Here is a 23,965-nt window from a genome sequence, read left to right on the forward strand (position 1 = left end):
GAAATAGGCTATAAAATAAAGCAGTGTTTAATTTATATATGTATGTATACATATGGATTTATATACGTACATACACACAAATATAGGTATATGTAGACAGATGCTCATTGAAAATGCATTTAATATACTTAATCTACTGGACATCATATCTTAGCAGCACAGTACACTGTGTGGCACATAGGGCAGTGATGGCAAACCTTTTAGAAACAAGTGCCCAAATTGCAACCCAGAAGCCATTTATTTATCAAAAAATGCCAACACTGCAATTAAACCTGAATAATGAGATTTTAGTTTACAAAATAACTTTTCATAAACATCTTTTGACTTAAGAGAAAAACAAGTAACACATGTACCATGGGTTCCCCACCACTAGTATAGGTTGTTTACCCTCGTGATTGAATAGCTGACTGGAAGCTATGACTCAAGAAATTAACCCAACTATGTATTGCTAGCTAAAGTAAAGATCAAAATTCAAAATTCAGAGTACAATTTCTATTAAATAATTATCACTTCCATGCAATTAAATTCTAAAAATTCTGCGTTGAACCACTGTTGGGGATTGTCTGTTATAAATAAAATATCAGATGATAGTAAAAAGTATAAAAAATACAGTAGGGTAAAGGCTCTAGGGCATATTGAGCTGAGGGTAGGGAGGGACCATAGTCATACAGCAAATCTATTGTACAGCCAGATTCATACAGAGCATTCTAGCTCCAAATCTGTGGTCTTAATTACTTTGAAGCTGCCAAATGGCTCTGCAAACACTAGCCCTAGAAAATATCAGAGATGACAATTTAAAGGGAAACAGTCTAGATTGGCACAGAAAAGAAACCTTGCCAAAAGAAACCTGGGATGAAGAAGTCTTCCCAGAGTGCTTCTTTATTTTACAAAAGAATGAATAATATTTATAAACAATTATTCAGCAAAAAAAACAAACCCTACCAGTAATTCTTGAAATTACTGAGATAAGTCATTGCTTAGAAAATGCCACAGGCTGGAATTCTCTACTTTCCTTATGTTGAGTGCTCTCATTCTACCTGGAGGCCAGCATAGCAAACAATCTGCAAGCTGGACAGTCTGCATCATCCCTGCTTGGACGCTACTTCTGGCTCAAAGGCCACAATTTCCATTTGACTGAGACTTGAGAATCTGAAGTGGTGAAAACTCACTCTGGTGTTTTGAGCTTGATCTCTTGCTAGTTGTACAGACTTCTGAGTACAGGCTAGGATTCACATGGACTGTCTGGACCTAGCGCAGCCCCTATATCACACAACTGTATGGGAATGAAGCATCCTGGGAAAACATGAAGATAAGACTTGACAAGGATTCCTTATCTCTACAACAAGGTCTTAAAGAATTTTAAATTCTGCTTCATAGAGAGATCCATGTGGCTGATCATTCTCACAAAGGGTAAGAAATTGGGAAACATATCTAAGCAGTTTAAATTTCTGCTTTGTTTCAAAGGCTTTGCCATCTGCTAGGTATACAAGACTGTCTGAAAGGAATATGCAGATGCTGGCCTCTGGAGGTCAGGACCTGGTTTCCTTTCCACAGAGAAAAACAACAACAACAACAACAACACCTACAACGAGAATGGCCTGGGGACAAATCAGCTAGGGATTTCCTTGCTTAGACTCACTGTGTTTCTCACCTCTTTTCCTTACTTTTAAAGCCCAGTGAGATGGAAGTTTGGGGCAATAAGAGACTCCTCATCTCCTTTGGAGCTGGTTTTGAATAAACTCTTTCTTTTCACCAAATTCTATCTCCAGTGTTTCTTGGGGAGTGGCAAGCAGTAGGAACGTGAGCATCTGATTGTTCCTCTGTAACAGTGACCATGCCCACATCTCCCTATCTAGTACATTATCAATTAAAATAGGGGCAGATGCTTAATGTAAGGTGGGCCAATCAAGTCTTTTTGCCAAGAGTTTGAAATCTAATTGACCAATTAGCTATACTGATTCAAATGTCACTTGGGAATCCCTTTGCAAATGAGACAGAGGAAAGTAGTCCTTGGAGCTACAGGGAAATGAAGCAGCAAGAGGAGAAGGAACAATAAAAGTAAACAATGGTAAAGAGAGATGCTGCCTGGGTCCCTCCCCTGCTTCCCAGTTCCTAGTTTTGGGGACTCCCAAAGCTGGCTAAACTTTTTGTCCTTCAGTTTTGTAAAATAACCCAGTTTTCTTATAATAAATTTATTGCTTAAACAGTTTCTGTTCCTTGTCATAGGAGAAAAATAGGAACTGTAGCTATTTGTAATTGTTTAATATAAAAGAATATTTTTGGCAATCTAAATCTAAAATGTAATTACTATAATTGAGTGAATAAATAACTTTTTGGAAAATACTGTGTTATCTTTTTGTATGATAATTATACTATACATACAAATACCAAATTGTGCTAGGAAAAAAAGCTTAAATCAGAGACAAACCATATATTATTGACAAATTTAAAATTACTGAGGAGTACTCTCTAAATTGCAATTTTGGCTTAGAACATAAAAATAAAAATACTGGTTAATATATTTAAAATTGTAATCAAATGTTAGAAGAAGAAAATTAGTCATAAATGCTTAGTCAACAGAGATGATCACATCTCTGTGGAAATATTGTGGTTTTAATTCACAGATGAAGCAGCAGGGGGTAAATGACAGTGTCTAAAAATGAAAAAAATTTCAAGCTCTAATTAAATGGAGATGCAATAACAAAATACTACTGCATTTCAGCAACTGTTCATTAGAAAAAAAGAACACCTTGTATGTCTTTCTAAGATTACATTTCACAAGCTCTGACATTTTTTTCTGTTTTACTCTTGGTTGTAAAGAGTCCAGAAGTTGAATATAACCTGAACAAACCATCATACCAAGTGCCCTCTGGTCTGCGATGAGTCTAAGTGGTCTGAAGGAACCCTAGAAGGCAGAGGAGTCTAACATAATGATTCAGGGTGTACAGGCTCCAGACTAAAACCAGTGAGCTAAGATTCGCATCCTGAATCTGCCCCTTTCTTTTAATATGATCTTAGGCAAGATACTCAAAACTCCCATTAACTATTTCCTCGTGTAAAATGAACTTAATACTAACTCTCGTTCTGGGAAATTCATTCATTTAAGTGCCAGGTGCATTTCGAAGCTTTTGGAATCAATGTTGAACAACACATGTAAAAATAACTACTCTCATGAAAGCCCACATTTTTTGGCTTTGTATCTAAAAAGTCTAATTATAGCATCCAGTGCTCAACATAGCCTAGATAAGTGTCAGCTGTGAGGATTACTGGCTGAGTATATGGCTCGTTTAAAACCCCAAATCTGAAAATTTCTGGGTGCCAACATGATGACATAATGGAAAATTCCACCCCTGACCTCATGTGGTGTGTTGCAGTCAAAACACAGATATGCTAAAAATATTTTATAAAATTACCTGCAGGCTATGTATAAGGGGTATATGAAACACTAATGAAAACTTGTGTTTAGACTTAGGTCCCATATCCAACATTTCTCATTAAGTATATGCAAATGTATCAAAATATGAAAACCCCTTGAAATGTAAAACACTTCTGGTCCCAAGCATTTCAGATAAGGGACACTCAAGTTGTACTTGAAAGAGATAGAGTAAAACACTGGCATTTCAATGAGAGGGAGTATGTCAGAATGGGTCAGAAAATCCAAGACCTACAAGTGCCCTGCCACTCATTGTTCGGGTGACCTTCATTTACGCTCTCTTAGCTTAAGTTAAAGTGGTCTTTAAGTGAATTCTATTGAGTAGATGGTAGATCATGAAATAGAAATGATGTGTTCAGAAATTTCAAAAATATTTCATTTTTATACACATATATTTTTTTCCACTTTTTTTTTTTTTTTTTTTGTGGTGCCGGGGATCAAACTCAGGTCCTTGCGCTTGCGCAGCAGGCAGTGAAACCACTGAGCTAAATCCCCCGCCCTCCACTTGTTTATTTTGGTTTTATCCTCCCACTTAAATGTAAAAGGTGTAAAATATCTCCTTAGTACATTCAAAGTTTAGGAAGAGCTCAGATGCACGTTATCAGTTGCAGTTAAAAAATAAAGAAAAAATCCTCAAAGATCATTGGGGAAAAATGCTACAGAGATTGTGTCCAGATGGTTACAGAGTATTGAATCATAGGCCGTGTAAACCTTGTAAATGCATAGAGGAATGCACTCTTTAGAGCAACAGGAAAATGACAGAGCAAGAATAATAGTAAAAGTCCAAGTGAACACAGAGACAGAAAGAGATGCTGTATTGGTTCCTTGCTGCTTCCTAGATCATAAAATAAAAGGTCTCAAAAAATAAAATAGAAACATCTTTCATTTATCTTTAGAAGTACACATGCTTAAGTCTTATCACAAATCACTGGATGAGGCAATCTACTTGTAGAACACTTGACAGAAATGAAATGTTATTCTTTTCTGGGGAATCTGAACTTTCCTAAATTAGATTTTCCAGTGAAATTTAAAAATCAAATTGGTCTCATACTAACATATTTTCATGACATTACACACTTCTCAGGGTTTTGCAAATTTGTTCAAACTACTTTTTCCAGTTAAAAATCACAGCATTTCTACTCTCTTAAAGGAATCTGAATGTATATTTATTCCTCCAGCTTAGCCAAATTAGATGGTATACATGGCTTTTGGTGAAAATACTCCTGTTTACCTCATTCAGCCCTATCTCCTTTGAATTTCCCACCCTGGTAATAATGAATTCTTTGAAATTCCTTAAGTGATGCCTTTGCATGCATAACATTCTAACTTTGTTTTCAACTTTTCTTTAGCTGGAATACTTTTTCTCCTTCTCAACAACACTCCCATCCATCAAGTTTCACTTATACTCTGCAAGACTTCCCGACAGTTCCCACCACAGAGCCTGTACCAACAGGTCATGTCAGACGGTCTCCCAAATAATTTTACTTATATTAGCATAAAGTTGATTACCTCTTTGTATTATTAATTTTTGTGTTCTATCCATCTGAAGGCAGGGACCATAATTTTCCTGTTGGAAATCCCTTGACACAGATAAGCAACTGTCCATATCCATAAGGTATGGAATTTTGTACTTGTGACAACAAGCTGGTGCTCAAAATTTTCAGATTTTAGATTATTTCAAATTTAGGAAGTCTCAACGTGTACTCCATTTCTCAGTGAATATGCAAAACCCTGAGGAGTCATAATGTGGTCTGACAGATTGATTTGCTTACTCCATGACAAAAACAATATTGCAGTAGAACAATCAAACTGTAGAATACAAAATTTAAAAAGAAATCATTAGTATACCCCACCCCTCTAAAAATACCCTTTCTAATAATGACAGTGACTTAGAATAGTATGAAACAAAGAAATGCTCCCACAGTGTCCTATAGATTATGATCTACTATAGATATAAAAAAAGTAAATGGCATAACCCCAAATAAAAATATATCTTACAAAAAAGTTTATCAGTAATAAACCATAAATGTCAAATTTGTGAAATTGTAATAAATGTCATAAGGACAAAATTGATCAGTGTATCTGAAATAGTCACATAAAATATAAGATATACTATCATAGAAAATCTCACATTGGTTTATAGAATAATTATAAAGAAAATGAAGTTAATTAAAATAAACCAAAATACAAGACATCCAGGAGTCCTCAAGGTATAAGTGGAAATTGTTACAATTAGAAACTTAAGAGTATCAACTTCAGAGTACTTCCTGGAAGTTAAGTGGCAGTCACAACAACAACAAATACAGTTGTTTCTTAATGTAATTATGTGTTTCTATTTTATAGCTGTTGTGTTCTCATATAATAAAAATAGGAAAGTTAGAAAAACTGTGTACCCCAAAAGTTAAAGAGACTATATTTGGGTTAGACAATTATAAATATTTTCAATTACTGAGTTCTAGTGATTTGTAATCTGTAACAGAACAAAATATGTAAGTTATTATAAAGTTTAAAGCATAAAGTTTTGCTTGTATTTTATTAACAAATCATAAATGAGAGACATGCATTTTTTTCGTAACATTTTAGAATGTCAAAAATGGGGCTTAGTGATTTTGCTCATTAACTGAAAAGAAACTTTTGATTGTTTTATATTTTAATTAATTTCTGAAATATTTTATTAGAAATTTTTCCAAATAGGAAAATAACTTTTCACTATAGTAAGCACTATAATATTTTTTGATAATGTGTCTTGAATGTTTCAACTACAAATGAAGTGAACTGTAAGTGGAATTTTATTTACTGTGATTACCGTTGTCAGAGAAACAGTTCTACAGGCTGGCGATAGGAACAGGTTCTACAACACAATTCATTACTATAAAAAATTGAATACAAAGAATGAATTATTTTCTCAATACAATACCATGTATTGGTGAAGCACTAAAGTAAAAAGAAAACAATAAATTCATCTAAAAGAATATTTACACAGGTTTGAAGAATAAAAAACGACCAATGGCTGAAGATATGATTCATCAACTTCTCAAGTTTAACAAGAGAAGATATAAAATAGAAGACAGTTTAAGAGAATTCAATAGAAGTGATAATAGAAAAATATTATGCTGTTACCATGAAGTGGTTAGTGAGGAAAAATCATCAAACATTTTATAAATTAGAAATGTATTTATGAGAAGGAAGATAAAAAAGATATTCTGTGCCAAGCATAACAGATTTGGGGCTTGTGTGTTTATGTTTGTCAGACGTGAATGATCAATTACTGACTCTCTGTAGCTGATTCTGGAATCCTCAACACAGAGAGACACTACTGAGCATTGAACTTTGGCACTCCTGCTGAAACCTATTCATCAAACCTGTTCTTAGTAGGGGCCAGGGATTTAGCTCAGTGGTTCCGGCACCTGCCTCGCAAGCACAAGGTCCTGAGTTCAATCCCTGGTACCAAAAAAACCCCCCTGCTCTTAGTGACACTGTTCAAGATGTTCGTTCAATCGGAAAACCTTCCCAAGACGCAAAAGGTACAGGTCTATGCACAACCTGCTAGGATTTGTGGTTAAGCAATAGTTGAATTTCAAAAACCTATGAATGCATAAAAGTCTTAGAAAGCAAAGTGGGAAAACAACATTACAGCAGCTGATGCTATGATTTGGGGCAAAGAATAAATTTTAAAAAGCTATCATTTGTAACCTAAAATGGCTTTGACTCTAATGATTAAAAAACAAGACACCCGTTTGAGAAAAAAGAAATCACTGTAAGTAGCAAGAAATTGAAACAATGGCTCCCTCAACTGCAATGCACTAAAAATTAGGAATATTATTGATAACTGACAAATGAAAAAGACAATCTCACTAATATGCATTTGTTACGGCTTAAAGTCATAGATTGCCTAATAGTCTGAAAAAAATAGACAAAATGAGTACCTAAAGAATTTGATGCAGTATGATAGGAAAAACACCTCAACATTTCAACAAACTCTTTATATTAATGTAATTTAAAACAATGTTTCAATGTAAAATTAAGTATAATACAATTTTATATGAATTTAAATGCTTTTTAACTATTAAAAAATAAAACTCTAATAATGTGATATAGTTTATAGAAAGTGAAAAAGAAATACAATGACAGTGGGTCAGTTTTAGTTGTCTTAACTTCTAGGAAAATAGTATCCTCACTGAAATGCATTTTAAGATGTATATAAATGTTGAACCATATTTGAAAAGGAGGTCATAGTTTCAGTTCCAGAACTAAATAGTAAGCAAAATGTTTTGGGAAAATTAAGGTCACAAATATCCACTGAGATCAAATAAATATACAGTAAAGATGAAGATAACTTTGTTTTGCTACTGCAATATATATTATATAGTGTTACCAGAATGTCAAGTCAAAGGTCATATAATGAGAAAAGTGTACTTCAATAATTAAACTAGCTTGGGTAGTCTATAATAGCTCTATCTGACATGAACTCCCATCTAATATTATGCAGTACAATGCACTGTTTCCAATGAACACAAACTGTACCAATTCCCCACTTCACTTTAGTTATGGATACTTAGCCATACTTAGGATCTGACATGAATTTTGCAATAAATTTTTAGCTGCATTAACATTTAGGAGTAAAGATCACCTGCAACTACAAGCAACTAAAAAACCACAATCTATAAAACATTGAGACACTATGCATAATCACATTATGGAATAATTATGGATAAAAACATTATAGAATGTTTTCTAAAATCTTCTTTGAAATACTCTAACTAGTATGCTAAAATCTCTTAAACTTGGCAAAATTCACTGTCATTCTTTATGGTGTTACACGATTTTAGAGACTGAGAATAAGCAACATAGGAAACAATTCTTTTTATTATAAGGTTGTAGTTTCTTAACCTTGGTCAATTATAGTATATATCTAGTCATTATTATTCATTATTATAAATTCTAAGAGGCAAGTTGTTGTGTAATTAGGTACTTGCCTTAAGAGGAAAACAAGTGTTTATGTGAACACCAGCAACTAGCAAAGATGTTTTCACAGAAAATATAAATATACCACCATAAAAATGTATAAAAGATATTTACTGATACATTATAGCAAATATACCATTTATAGCATTTTATTTAAAAAGGTGAAAAGTGCTTTATAAATATACTCCTTACCTGTGTATACAGTTTTTACTCTCGAGATAAAACATACCAGCAGCAGCATCTAAGGAAAATGTCACTAATTGTTGGAGTTTTAATTCATCTTTCTTCTTTCTCAGAAAGGATAGGAAATCACCTCCTAGAGAGATCAACAGAACAATGAGAAAAATTTATGATGAAAGTCACATTAATAGCCTATTAGGGATATCTGACAAAATAAAAGGCGTTACATGTTTGGCCATGCTTTCCGCCCCATTTGTTTCAGGTGAGGATAAAATTTAGCATGAAAAGAATGTCTTGTTAGAAAGCAGACACCATGAACTTTTCTAGATTCTGTGTAAGTACTTTAAATGCTTTACATTGTATGTTGCCCAAGGCATGATGATATTTGGTCAAAGCCATACCTGTTCCCATGTCATGATTTTCACCAATTTGTTTCATTAAAATTTCCTAAAGAATTTGATTTTCCCTAACACTAATAAAAGACTGTAATTATTACGAGTTAAACAGAAAAGTATGATACTGGATTAAGTGATACTAGATTCAGTGATTAATTAACATTTTAAGGATTCACACCACCATCTCTGTAATAAGAGGCAAAAAGATAAACATTATGATTTCAACAAGGTTTAGTCACTGACCATAGCTGCACTTCTGTGCATCTAAGATTCTAGTTATATCTTAGAAAAACTTAAGACACTATGGTCCAAGACTAATGCAATATAATCTAAATAGTAATTTAAAGTTTACTGCTAGCCACATTTTATAATGTTAAAAAAGGGTAAAATTGAATTTAAAAAATATATTTTATTTATTCCAATACATCCAAAATATTTTTTATTGACGTGCATCAATCTAAAAATATACTTGAGATATTTTACTTCTTTATCATACTAAGCCTCTGAAATATACTGTTTTATTCTTATGGTTATACCTTAATTTAAATGCAAATTTTCTTCTGAAATATTATATTTAAATTATATGTGTATAATATATATATGTACAGATATTATATTTAAAATATATGTATTTAAATGTCATGAAACAGTTGAATAGATTCATATACCTAAGTTGTTCAAACACATTTAAAATTTTACACTAACTAAATCAAGTGTGAGTTTTTAAATTTAAACCAATTAAAATTAAATGAAATCGGGCCGGGGATTTAGTTCAGTGGTTCCGCTGCCTGCCTTGCAAGTTCAAGGTCCCAAGCTAGATCCCCAATACCAAAAAAAAAAGAAAAAATTAAATGAAATTTAAAATTCAGAGGTACTAACCACATTTGAACAGCTCAAGACCCATCTATGGCCAATGACTACCATACTGAATAATTCAGTCTTAAAATTTGCATTCATTCGTAATACATTAAAAGCTGTGGCTTATTACTTTTCCTTTTAGTTGGTTAAGTGTAGTTTCTTGCAGTACACAGAAAGAAGTTAAATTATGATGAAATAAATGTTCTTTAAAAACAATCATTCACATTTTCTGTTAGGCCCCTAGATGTTAAACTGGAGTTCTGTAAGAGACATTAGCATTTTAACAGCCATTTTCTGAACTTATTTACACTCTTAACTTGGGATCTATGCTTCTTTATATAGAAGAGATCTCAGAATTTGTAATATATACTATATTCATATATGCAGCACATAGTATATATGTGTATGCACATACATATCTGTATATACATGTGTATCTGAATGTATATGGCCTAAAGTACCTACTTAATCACTGAGGTAAGGCTCTTGTGCTCCAAGTGGACAAAAGAAGGCAAATAACTTTCCTCTTGGAATTCTAACTTAACAAAGCTTACCTCTGTATAGGTGTACTATGCATTAAACTAAGATAAATAAAATTTCCTAAAATTCTATAGCAATGATGATTTTCTAAGACAACCTATTTTTAACAGCCAATTTTTGGTTTACTACAGATATATCCTAATAATGGTGAAAATAATATAAGCAGACTGACTAGGTGTGATTAATCATGTGCCCAACAGAAATCCAGAGGATCATCAATACCTACTTTGAGAACTTACACACCAATAAGATGGAAAACACAGAAGGAATGGACAGATTCCTAGGTACGTATGAATTACCAAAGTTGAATGAAGAAGACCTAAAAATTCTAAACAACCCAATATCAATCAATGAAATTAAAAAATTAATTAGAAACATATCAACTAAGAAAAGCCTGAGCCCTGATTGCTTCACTGCTGAATTCTACAAGACATTTAGAGAGGAACTGCTACCACTACTGTTTAAACTCTTCAATGAAATTGAAAAGGAAGCAATACTCCCAAATTCATTCCTGGAAGCAAGCATCACCTTGATTCCCAAAGCAGAGAAAGTCCCAATTGAAAAAGAGAACTATAGGCCAATCTCACTAGATGCAAAGATCCTTAATAAGATACTGGCAAATAGAATGCAGAAGATCATCAAGAAGGTCATACACCCTGATCAAGTGGGATTCATCCCAGGGATGCAGGGATGGTTCAACACATGCAAATCAATAAATGCAATACACTGAATCAATAGAGCCAAGGACAAACACCGTAAGATCATCTCAATAGATATAGAAAAAGTGTTTGACAAAATCCAACACACATTCATGATAAAAACCCTACAGAAAATTAGAACGAACGGTCTCTACTTCAACCTGATAAAAGCTATCTATGAAAAAACAATACCCAATATCATACTAAATGGTCAAAAACTGAAATCCTTCACACTAAAATCAGGAACAAGACAAAGATGTCCACTATCACCACTCCTGTTCAATATACTTTTGGAAGCATTAGCCATGGCAATTAGACAAGAAATAAGAAATAAAAGAATAAAAATAGAGATAGAATAAAAAAGATAAGAGAATAAAAAAAGAGCAAGAAATAAAAGGAATAAAAATAGGAAATGAAGAACTCAAATTGCTATTATTTGCAGATGACATGATACTGTATATAGAAGACCCCAAGAACTCCACCAAAAGTCTTCTAGACTTAATAACCAAATTCAGTCAAGTAGCTAGATACAAGCTCAACACACAAAAATCAATAGCTTTCCTCTACACGAACAACAGACTCACTGAGACAGAAATAGGGCAAACAATTCCTTTCACAGTAGCATCCAGAAAATTGAAATACCTAGGAATCAACCTAACAAAAGAAATCAAAGACCTCTTCTCTGAAAACTGTAGCACTTTGAAAAGAGAGATTGAAGACTATATCAGAATATGGAAAGATATCCCTTGCTCCTGGGTAGGAAGGATCAACATAGTGAAAATGGCATACTTCCAAAACTGCTATATAGATTCAATGCAATCCCAATTGAAATCCCAGCAGCACTTCACAGACCTTGAGAAAATAATCCAAAAATTCATTTGGAACAAGAGACCCAGAATAGCAAAAGCAATTCTAGGCAACAGAGACATGGCAGGGGGTATCACAATCCCCAACTTGAAACTATACTACAAAGCTACTGTGATAAAAACAGCATGGTACTGGCAAAGAAACAGACTTGAAGACCAGTGCAACAGATTAGAAGATGCAGAAAAAACTCTAGACACACTCAGCCACCTCATCTTTGACAAAGGAGCCAAACACCTTTACTGAAGGAAAGATAGCCTCTTTAATAAATGGGGCTGCAAAAATTGGGTTTCAACTTGCCAAAGATTAAAACTTGTCCTATTTCTCACCATGCACTCAACTAAAATTAGAATGGATTAAAGATCTAAACATGAAAATAGAAATGCTGAAACAGATGGAACAGAGGTTAGGTAGAACTCTTGAAGACACTGGTGTAGGAAAAGGTTTTATGAACAAAACCTCAGTTAACCGTGAACTAGCACAAACAATCAACAAGTAGGATCTCTTCTTATTAAAAGGCTTCTGCACAGCAAGAGAAACCACCAGCAGTGTGAAGAGACAACCCACAATGTGGGAAAAAATTTTCACCTGCTGTTCCTCAGACAAAGGTCTACTATCTAGAATCTATAAAGAACTTAAAGCAAATCAGCCTTCCCAAATTTAAAGAGCCAATCCAAAAATGGGCATGTGAAGTAAACAGACATTTCTCAGACAAAGAAGTAGAAATAGCACATAAGCATGTGAAAAAATGTTCAACATCACTGCTCTTTCGAGAGATGCAAATGAAAACAATGCTGAGATTCCACCTCACTCCAGAAAGAATGGCTGCTATCATGAAATCTCCTAATAACAAATGCTGGCGGGGCTGTGGGGAAAGAGGAACACTGCTCCACTGCTGGTGGGAGTGTAGACTTGTGCAAGCACTGTGGAAATCAGTATGGAGATACCTCAAAGAACTCGGACTGGAAGTACCATTTGACCCAGTTATTCTCCTGCTGGGTATCTTCCCCAAAGAATTAAAAGAATCATACCACAGTGATATATGTGCACCCATGTTCATAGCAGCACAATTTGTAATAGCTAAAATGTGGAAGTAGCCCAATTGCCCATCAACTGGAGACTGGATAAAGAAAATGTGCTTTTCAAAAAATAAAATGGAGTACTACTCAGCCATAAAAATGAGCAATTAGAGACATTTATAGCTACATTGATGCACATATATGTGATAAGTGAAATAAATAGGACACACATGTATAAATACCGAATAATTTCTCTAGTGTGAGAAACAAAGTGTAAATAAGGACTAAAAGGTATAATAGATAATGTGAAATAGAAAGAAAAGGGGCAAAGGGGAAGGGGAAATGAGAGGGGTCGGGGAAAGGAAAGAAGCGAATGAAATTAATATGAGAAAATGAAAAAATGGAAACAAAGTCTTTGTATATAGGGAGGGATTGAAGGGAGGGCAGGGGAAATTGGAAAAATAAGAACCAAAAGAAATTATGTAAAGGGGCAACTTTCCAATGATGAATGTCATTATATTGTATACCTAAAATGAACCAATAAAATAACATTTAAAAAAATGGTGATTTATCAAAATTGAAATTGTAGGATGGGTGTCTGCAAACTAAGTTCTGGAGCCAAATCCAGCCCCTTGCCTGGTATAGCTAATAAAGTTTTACTGGAAACATATCAGATTCATTACTTTACATATTATCTATCGGTACTTTCGTGCTACAGTGGCAGACTTACAATATGGACTGTATAACCTAAGCATTTTGCTACGTAGCTCTTTGTGTGGATGTTTCCTGGCCATTACCCTAAAGGTATTTCTAAGTATTCCACTGAAGTGATTCATTTGATTGTTTTATATATTTTCAACTAATATTTTACTTTTAACTGTTTTTTCCACTAGAACTTAATATTACTTTTTTAAAAAATTCTTGAAAAGAAAGGTTGGCAAGATGGAATAACCAATTCATTTTTTAATGTCCTGACATACATTTTTATGCACAGTTACATTACACTGAGGTCATAATCTCCATGTTACCCTTTTTATCCATAACCTAGTATTTGCTACAAAGGTCAAGAAGTGCCTCTCTTCTTCCTTTAATGCAAAACTATGCACTTTTATATTTTGTTGCTTTTTATCCTTCCTCAATATTACGTTTGATATAAAGAGTAAAGACAAAATGGACAGGACTATAAGAAATAAAAGACATTGGCTTCTTAACCCTCCAGGACACTTTTCATATATTTAGATGCTACAATGACAGTTTTTGAAATAAAAAATTAATAGAATATTCATTTTGATATCTATCTGCTACCAGAAAACCTACAGAGGAAAAAATTCATCAATTCAAGGTTATTTTGATTTTTTTTAAAGCATTATTGGACAAAAAGGCATCCAGAAGTACATTTAAGGTTCCAGCACCTGCCTTGAAAGCACAAAGTCCTGAGTTTGATCCCCAGTACCAAACCAAAAAAACCAAACCAAACCAAACCAAACAAAAAAACAGAAGTACATTTAAGTTTTTAATGATAAAATGATTATAAAAATCTAAATATTTTCAGAATTTTTAATTGAATTTATCATAGGCTAGATATTTTAGAGACATTTAGGTAGCTAAATGATTATCAGTGATACTATATAAGAATATGACATGAGATTTTTACTAAAAATAATTAGAAATGTACAGTTACATCTTCATACTTATGCAATTTTATTGGTCATAGAATTTATATAATTCGACATATAAATTGATTATTTTAAAAAATATTATATTAAAATATACTTGTAAAGCACACACTCCAAAGATGGGAATGTCTATACTAGGAAGTCAAACAGGCATTTTCTTTCTTTTTATATTGTAGTAAAAACCACACATATTTCTCTTAATTTTTAATATTGAGTTCAATATTGTTAATAATATTTACATTGTTGTACAACATATCTCTGTAACTTAATATTGCATGACTGAAATTTTACATTGAACAACTCCTTGCTTCTCCCGACTGCTACCATTTTACTTTGTTTCTATGAGTTTGATTAGCTACTTCACATAAGTGAAATCATGAGTTATTTGCCTTTTCATAACTGGCTTATTTCACTTAATATAATGTCCTCTAGGTTCATCCATGTTGTGGCATATGAGAGGATTTTCTTCATTTTTAAGGCTAATATTCCATTACACGTATATATCACATTTTCTTTTCCACCATTGGATTGAAGGAGTTCTTTATTATGGATATTAAGCCCTTATCAGATATCTGTTTTTCAAACTTCCCCTATTTCATTCATTGCTTTTTCACTCTATTATTTTCATTGCTGGGCAGAAGTATGATATAGCGTTATTTGATTATTTTTGTTTTAACTGCCTATGATTTAGGTGTTATATCAAGTAATCACTGTCCATTCAAATGTCATGAAGCTTTTCTTCTAGAAGTTTTCTAGTTTCAAGTCTTTCAGATAGGTTTGTGCTGCTGTTAGAATATAGCAGAGACTAGGTAATTTATATAGAACACAAATGTATTTCTCATAGTTCTGGAGGCTGGATGTCTAAAATCTCTATCTGAGGGGCGCAGTCTCTGTTTGCAAAATAGTGCCTTAAATTCTGTGTTTGTCAAAGAGGATGAAAATTGTGTCCTCACATGATGGAAAGAACAGAAGGGCAAAAGTGCGCCTACCTAGTGTGATTCATTTCTAAAGTCATTCATCCTAATCATGAGGGCTCCACTTTCATCATGTATTTATCTCCCAAGGGCCTAGTTCTCAATACTATCTCACATTGGGTCTTAGGTTACAATGTACAAATTTTGGGGATCACACAGACTCAGACCTTAGCATTCCATCTCTGGTCTCCTCCCAAAAATTACCTTTCTCACAAAATATAATTCATTCCATCCCAACATTCTCCAGGGTTTTTACTTATTCTATTATCAACCTTAAAGTTTGTATTGGTCAGCTTTTTATTGCTGGAACAAAATGCCTGATATATACTAAAGGAGGAAATGGTTTATTTTGGCTTACAGTTCCTGAAGTTTCAGTCCATGTTTTGACTGGCTCAAAGGCAGAAACATCGTGGCAGAAGGAAACGACAGAGGAGTGCTGCTCTTCTCATGATATCTGGGAAGCAGAGAATAGGAGAAGAGCCCAAGAGGAAAGGGGCCAACTAACAGAGGTCCCAAAGGCACACTCCCAGGACCTATCAAGGCACATTCAAAAGTGTGCTTTACTAAGCTCCTAGCCAATTGAGTTGGCAATTAATATTAACCATCACAAAGTCTTAAGTCCAAAGTCTCCTCTAAATATAATAAATCAAATATGCATGAAAAGCAAGGTACGATTCATACTGAGGGAAATTCTCTAGCTGTAACACTGAACTCAATTGATGTGGTTCCAAAATATAGTGATGGGACAAGGATATGATACACAATCCCATTCCAAATGGAACAAAGAACCAATAAGAAAGGGGTAACAGGCCTCCAAATAATCTCCAATAATGCAAATAACATTATATATTAAAGATTGAGAATAAACCTCTTTGACTCTGTTCTGCCTCTGGACATGTTGGGGTGAAGTTTGGCTCCCAAGGCCTTCGGCAGCCCTGTTCCTATGGCATGGCAGGATATAGCCTATGCAGAAGTTCTCAGGGGTTGGGAGTAGAGTGCCTGAGGCTCTCCCAGCCAAGTGCTGCATGTTGGTGATACTACAGTTCTGAAGTTTTAGGGGTAGCCCTGACCTCATGGCTCTCATGGGCACTGCTATAGTGGGGAATTTCTCAGGTGGCCCTCTTCCTGTGATAGTTGTCTGCCCTGGATTCCAAGGCTCTCCAAAGTATCTTTTGAAATCTAGGTGAGGGCAACCATACCTCCACAGCATATCATTCTGCCTGAAGAATTAGCAAAACATGGTCATCATCAAAGTTTATGGCCTATACTATCCAGAAGAACAGCCATTATAAACCACACTGCACCTATATCCACAGAAACTACACTTGAGTATCCCAAGAGTACTGTGCAAAGATACATTAAAGTACTACAATTTCTTCAAATGATTTTCTTATAAGTACTCTCAGAAAGAGATAAGACTCTTGCATATGATATAATCCTAGTTATTTATAGGGGGAAAAACTTATTCTATGTATGGATTTAAGATTAATTTCAATAGGATTTCATTGCATAAATTTGAAGAATGCAAGTTCTTCTCACTCCAACTTTGTCAGTAATTAGCTCTAGGAGCTTAGACAAGCTGCTCAATTTCTTTGGACTTCATTCATTACATGGAGTAACAGGGCTACCATGACTTCTAAAGTGCAATTAGACCCAGAAGCTCAGTCCAGTAATAAAAAGTGGGAATGTGGGGATTTTAGTCATCTTCACTGGGTTTCCAGTTTCAATATACTCTACTTTGAGCAATCTGCATGAATTCATATTTTGTTCACTATGTAAGTCTTCCATCCTCACTAGACAGCATTACCTCACTCTAGACCCCAATGATAGCACTGTTACTTTTGTGCCTGTACATAACCTATTGATAAACCAGAGCTCCTCTGCAAGTCTCCCTCATTCTCAACTATAATCTACAGTAATCATAATAATCTACTCATTACATGTAATCTATACATTACATTATTAATAATAATCTAGGCTGTCATTTCTGATCTCTGATTTCACAAATCTGAGAACAATGTGCTGTTGATTAGTATACTTTTTTCTGTATATCTAACTTACAATCTTCTTTGCACCTATCATTTAGGCTTTGTCACTGCCATAGCCTAAGCCAGTGGTGGCAAACTTATGAGACACTTTTTTTTAAGACAACAGATGTTAATGTAGGGGCTGGGGATTTAGCTCAGTGGTTCTGCTTCCTGCCTTGCAAGTGCAAGGTCCCAAATTCAATCCCCGGTACCCAAAAAAAAGAAAAAAACAAAGAGTGGGAGAGGAATTGTTTTTCTAAACTAAAACCTCAATATTCAGGTTTAATTGCAGTTTTGGCACTTTGTGATAAATAACTGAGTTTTGGGTTGCAGTTTGAGCACTTGTTTCTAAAAGGTTTGCCATCATTGGCCTGAATGTTCATCCACTTCCCTTTAGATCATAAGAGCTTTCTTTTTAGAACTCATCTTTAGCAGCTCAATAGAATAACCTTTCCTTACAAATTGCCAGTTAATTCATTCTCATTATTCAGACTTCAAATTAAGCACTCAACAAAAGATAATGCTAATACCCTCTATTCTAAATGAGTAATGGATCACTCTCCCATTTATAACCTATATCAACTTATTTTTACCAACAGTAAATATTTTATTAATTTATGTGATCTTTTCATATTCACTCACACGAGTATTCCATCCCTGGTCTTTCATCATAATTCCCAGAAACCCGAGATAAGTAAATCACTTCATACAATACCATCTGCAGACAAACAACTGAAAGTTTTTAAAAAGGAAAAAAAAAAAAGTAGAAGGAAAAAAATGGAAGCAAAGCTTTCGTAAATAGGAGGGGAAGAACGGTTGAAGGGAAGGGAGGGGAATGGGAAAAAAGAATCAACATATATCATGTACAAGTACAAACTCCCTATGATGAATGTTAGCATTATGTATATCCATAGTGTACCAATAAAATTAATTTTTTTTGACCAATAAAATTAATTTAAAAAAATAAAAGTTTTCACTAATAGTTTAAATGCCACAAAAAGATCTCCAGAAAAGTTTAGATTGCACAGATATTCCTTTCGAGTTACTGTAGGTCATTTTTGTTAGTCATTGTATTATTTTCATGTTATGACCTTATATGACATTAATACAAGTTTAATGAGCAAGCAGATAAAAATGTCCTGTATAAGTGGGATTTTATTTTCTACTTCAGATGTATTTCATCTACCGTAAGGGAAAAACAACTGTTTTATTGAAACAAAAATGTGGGGCCGGGGATTTAGCTCAGTGGTTCTGGCACCTGCCATGCAAGCGCAAAATCCTGAGTTTGATCCCTGGTACCAGAAAAAAAAAAAAAAAGAAACAAAAAGGTAGCAGTTTTATTAAACTACCAAACTTACAACTTTAAATGTAGAACATGGTAAGGTCATGATCCACTCAAATGATGTGGATAGGCTGGCAAAAGAAGATGATTCTGCTTAAGTCATAAATTGCCAGCAATTGCTCTAAAAGCACATGTTAGCAATGAATTTAGAAATGGGGCCAGGAGTAGAAGGAAAGAGTATGGGCATGCCAGTGGCTTAGCTATCATCTCTGATAGCCACCCTGCAGCATGGAGGAAGATCTACCCTAAACATTTGCAGGCTCTAATATGACAACTTTTGCCCTGAATAGATTTCTTTGAGGTAACTGTAACCTTTCTTGGTATTACTTTGTATCTGGCTATAATGCCCTTAAGCCAGAATTTTGCTTAAGGCTCTGGCATCTACACTGACACATCTTCTGTCTACAACCAGAACAATATTTATAAGGCTTCAACCTATGCATAAAGAGAAATATATTTTGTTAATACTAGGAAAATTCAGCAAACTAAAATTACTACTGCTATGTTTTGCAAGTCATTCAATAAATGTTATAATATTATACCATGAGACACTCAGATTTATGGTAAAAAAAAAAATCCATACTGTAGAGCACTGAGCTGAAGTTATCATGTCAGAAAAGCCTTCCAAAAACTTCCCAGTGTCTTTCCACTTTTCTAGACAGAGTTTTCGCTTTTTTAAATAAACCTCCCTTTCCCTTTTTTTGGACAATGTCTTTTTCTCCTTCTCTCTCACCTGTGGAAGTGCTTCAAGGTACTTCCATGATCACAGTGTCTCATGAACCTGATAGGTCTTTGCTATTCAACTAAGAAGACAAAGTAGATCTGGTAAATACTGTTCTTAGTCTCAAAAAACTACCACTGGAAAAAGAAATGGATGAGAAGAATTTGCACAAATTTATCTGCAGAAGTCCCCCATCACTGAGTGTCTGATATTCAGCTGGGCCAGTATGGCTATGTTAAGACAGGGTTTTAAATATGGCATGAAGATACATGGGAACAGGAAAAGTAGGCAAGCTTTTATGTTTTCTCTTTCCATTTCAGAGAAAAGGTAAAAGGTTTGGCAAAAATATTTATGTGCTAGCTGTGCACCTTGAGACCATAATGCTAAGTGAAATAAATCAGACACACAAGCTTAAACATCACATGGTTTCCCTTACATGAGAAACCCAAATTATAAATGAAGAGCAAAATAGAAGACAGATAATAGGAAGTTGGGATATAGGTCTTTCTCAAATGGGAAGGGGATCAAGTGATGGAGAGGGGGAGAGAGAGGAGAGGAAAGGGGATGAAAAAAGGAAGATGTGGCATATACATGTATGACTCCACACAAGGAATGTGACCAGGATGTACTGCAAACAGGTACTAATAAAATTTTTGAAAAGGAAAAGAAAAAACTGCTGTATGCTTTATGGAAGTTTTATAACAAGGTATATTAATATGTTGTGTTTCCATAAAAATACAAAAGTGGTAAGCAATGATGTTTCTAAAACCTAAGTCTTAATTTACTCAGAATTGGAAATAATTTTTTAAGAAAGACCATAAAAAATAGACAAGAACAGATAAGGAAAAACTGAAGAATTCAGCAGGTGTACTATACAGAAGACACATAGGAAAAGTTAAAAAAACTAATAATATATATAAAATTTTGATACCTCAAGACTTACGTTATATTAGTCATACCTGTTTCAGACTTTAATTTGACATAAAAGAAATATGTGTATAAAAGAATATATATATTATGTATACTATATATCTTTATATATCTAATAACAAATATATAATATTAAGAATAATTATCAATTCATTAATCTTGTTTTTAAAATTAGGTTGTATGTTATTAGTGAATACTTATCACAGTAAATTGAAACTTAGTCACATTTTTTAACACCTAATCTACTGTGGGGGGCCTTGCCCCCCCCCCCCCCGCTAGAACTCTTGAGTGCCTTTTACGGGCATGTCTGGGCCTGCTGCAAGTCTACCCGGCAACAAGGAAATAGCCCCAGTACCCTCCCCTTGCTCCTCCCCTCTAGCCCTATGGTATATATGCTGTAGCAGCTTCCGCAATAAACGAGACTTGATCAGAAACCTGTCTTGTCTCCATCTCTCGTGTCTCTTGTCCCTTGTCATTCTCACTCCCCCTCTACGGTCTCCGCTGACTTACCCGCGGGCCGGGACAATCTACAACACATTGTATCTGAAAAATAGTTAGAATATGACTCTAAAGTCAGCTTTCCAACTGTGGACAAAACCTTGCTCCCATTGTAATTCTTCCCTTAAACCCAAGCTTTATAAGGTAGCTTTACATCTCATTACATTACTGAACTAACCATGCAGCAGAGTACAGGTACTGTAGGCTGTTGAGGCAAGTATGGCTATGAGATTCAGGCAATGGATAAATTTTAAATTTTGTAATCTCAGAGTTGATTGCAGTTCTATTTCTAATTTTCTTCCAGGCATTTCAAAAATTCATCTGTGGCCCAACCCTGGCAGCCTCACGGGATATAAGAGTTTGTCTTGTGATAGGCCAACTCCACTTCAGTTTTAGTATAGTGGTGTGATTAAGAAAATTTGCACTGGATTCTGGCTAGATTTAAACCCTGATTCGCAACAATTATAAAACGTTGTCTCTCAGAGAACTAATTGTGTAGCCTTTCTATGCTTTAGTTTCTGTTTCTTAAATGAAGATTTTATAGGACAGAAGTTATAGTAGCATCAAAAGAGTTCTGTATGTTAAGACTTAAAACAGTTTTAACACAAAACACACTCTAGATATTAAGTATTAGTTATTCCACACTGCTAGATTTTTTATTTTACTTGCATTTTAGCCAACTTCATGTTTTGAATAATTCTGAATAAGAGAAAATAAGTTTTTGTGAAATACTGTAAAATGAAGTGTAACTTATTAAATTATCCTTTTACTCAAAACAAAGACTTATGCAAATTTCTATATCTAAGAATCTAATAATTTGTTACTTTCTTTTGGCTAAGTGCAATAATATATTGCATTCCTGAAGGCTACATGCTAAAAAACCTTGTTCTTCAGTTCCTTACTATACATAATATTCTAAGTATTGCCTAATGGTGCAATGCAGACAAAGAAAGATAAAGGCTTGCTATGTTATAAACATTGGCCATTTAGCTAGGCTCAGTTGCTCTACAAATGATTCATACCCTAAAACCGGGCTCCTAGCTTATATTCTTTTGCCCTTGCTATCCACTTTGATTTGAAATTGATACATAATGATTAAACATGATGTGGGATACAATGTGATCATTCAGTATATGTATACAACATGTGATGATCAAATCAGAGTAGTTAGCATTTCCATCTCCTTAAACATTTTTCATTTTTTGTGTTGAGAACCTTTAAATTTCTATCTTCTAGTTCTTTATAAAATGCGTAATAAATTATTATAAACCATGATCATTCTCCTGTGCTATGGAAACTAGAACCTTGGTACTTATTATCCAGCCTCCTTCTATTCTATTGCCTCTCCCTCCCTAGCCTCTAAGGACCAGTATTCTACTCTATTTCTAGCTAAAATCAACTTATTTAACTACCACACATGAATGAAAAAGTGTGGTATCTGTCTTCTGTGTCTGGTACATTTCACTTAACAGAATGTTGTCCAGTTCTATCCATTTTGCTACAGATGACAAGATTTCATTCTCTAATAGCCAAATAATATATATATAATATTATTATATATTATAATACATATCATATTATCCAGCCATTAGTCAATAGAAGTTTACTCCACATCTTGGCTCTTGTGAGTATTGCTGCAGTAAACATGCAAGTTCAGGAGTCTCCTTGATACAGATTTTATTTCTTTGGATATATGAGAGGTATGAACAAAACATATTGTGAATATCTAAATTTTAAAAATTATTACAGTAAAAGACACATTGCCATTAATCCTCCCTCAAAATACTTCCACTCACTTTGAACACATTTATCTCATTGTTATTGCCACTTTCTTAAACAGCTCTGTAAAGCCTTCTTCCATGAATTTCTTCATTTGCACTGTTGTGCCTCCTTTAATGTCCTGAATTGATTCAAAATATTTACCTTTCATGGTCATTTTGACTTTGTGGAAGGGTCACAAATTGCATGATGCCAGATTTGGGGAATAAGGTGGATGAATGCATGCATACATGCATACACGCACACACACATACACACACACACACACCATAGTGTTTTTATTTAACAGAAATTGCCATAAATATTTGATCAACATGACAAAAATATGAATTTTCAAATTTAAAAATTTATTACATAAAAGACATTGTCATTAATCCTCTTCAAAACACTCTCCCTTGCAACACACTTATCTCATTGTTCTTGCAATGTGTATTTTACTGTAAAGTTTTTAAAAAGTGAACATTCACCCTATTTTTCGATCACCCCTTGTCTATCCAGTAATGGAACTGCTGGATTATATGGTAGATTTATTTTTAATTTTTTTAGGAACCTCCATACTGTTTTCCACAGTGGCTGTACTAATTTACATCCCCACCAACAGTGAATTATTTATATCAGGTATTACTATGATGTACACATAATCTTGGTCTTAATTGAGAAAAATGTCAACTTCTATTGTATTTCTCATTTATATCATTGTAGAAAGAGTCAGATTCATAACATAACTCATACAATGAAAACTAGGTCTCTATAACTACATTTAGACATAGATACTCAACAGGATGCCAGATCACTAGCAAATATTCAGAACGGCAAATTCCCTTATGAGGACAGAATCATAAACACTGCTATGGAAAAGCTTCCAGTTACTAGCTATTTTTTCAGGTTTTCAATTCATATATTCTGCTTAATGAATTTGTTAAATTTGTGGTCACATAATGTCAAGATTGTCAATTATATATGCTTACTAGAAATACTTTGCATTACTAAAGGAACATAATAAAAATGTCCCGACTCCTTTTCTCAAACTATTTTTTAATTGGAGGAAGTAAAAAAAAAGTTACCT

The 23,965-nt window shown here is 34.0% G+C and overlaps 1 protein-coding gene across 7 annotated transcripts in view; it reads right to left on the bottom strand.

Moving 5' to 3' along the window:
* The window catches only part of Fer (FER tyrosine kinase), a 415,378-nt gene that overhangs the window by 110,537 nt on the left and 280,876 nt on the right, over positions 1-23,965 (bottom strand). For all 7 annotated transcript variants that reach the window (XM_021255853.2, XM_013071121.3, XM_021255852.2 and 4 more), the window contains one exon: positions 8,591-8,714. In XM_021255853.2, the coding sequence (XP_021111512.1) occupies positions 8,591-8,714 (124 nt within the window). The remainder of the gene's footprint in view (positions 1-8,590; positions 8,715-23,965) is intronic.

Source organism: Heterocephalus glaber, unplaced genomic scaffold, assembly GCF_053883595.1.
Source record: "Heterocephalus glaber isolate CG9 unplaced genomic scaffold, H.glaber_assembly_v1.0 deba00001465, whole genome shotgun sequence".
Classification (NCBI taxonomy): Eukaryota; Metazoa; Chordata; class Mammalia; order Rodentia; family Bathyergidae; genus Heterocephalus; species Heterocephalus glaber.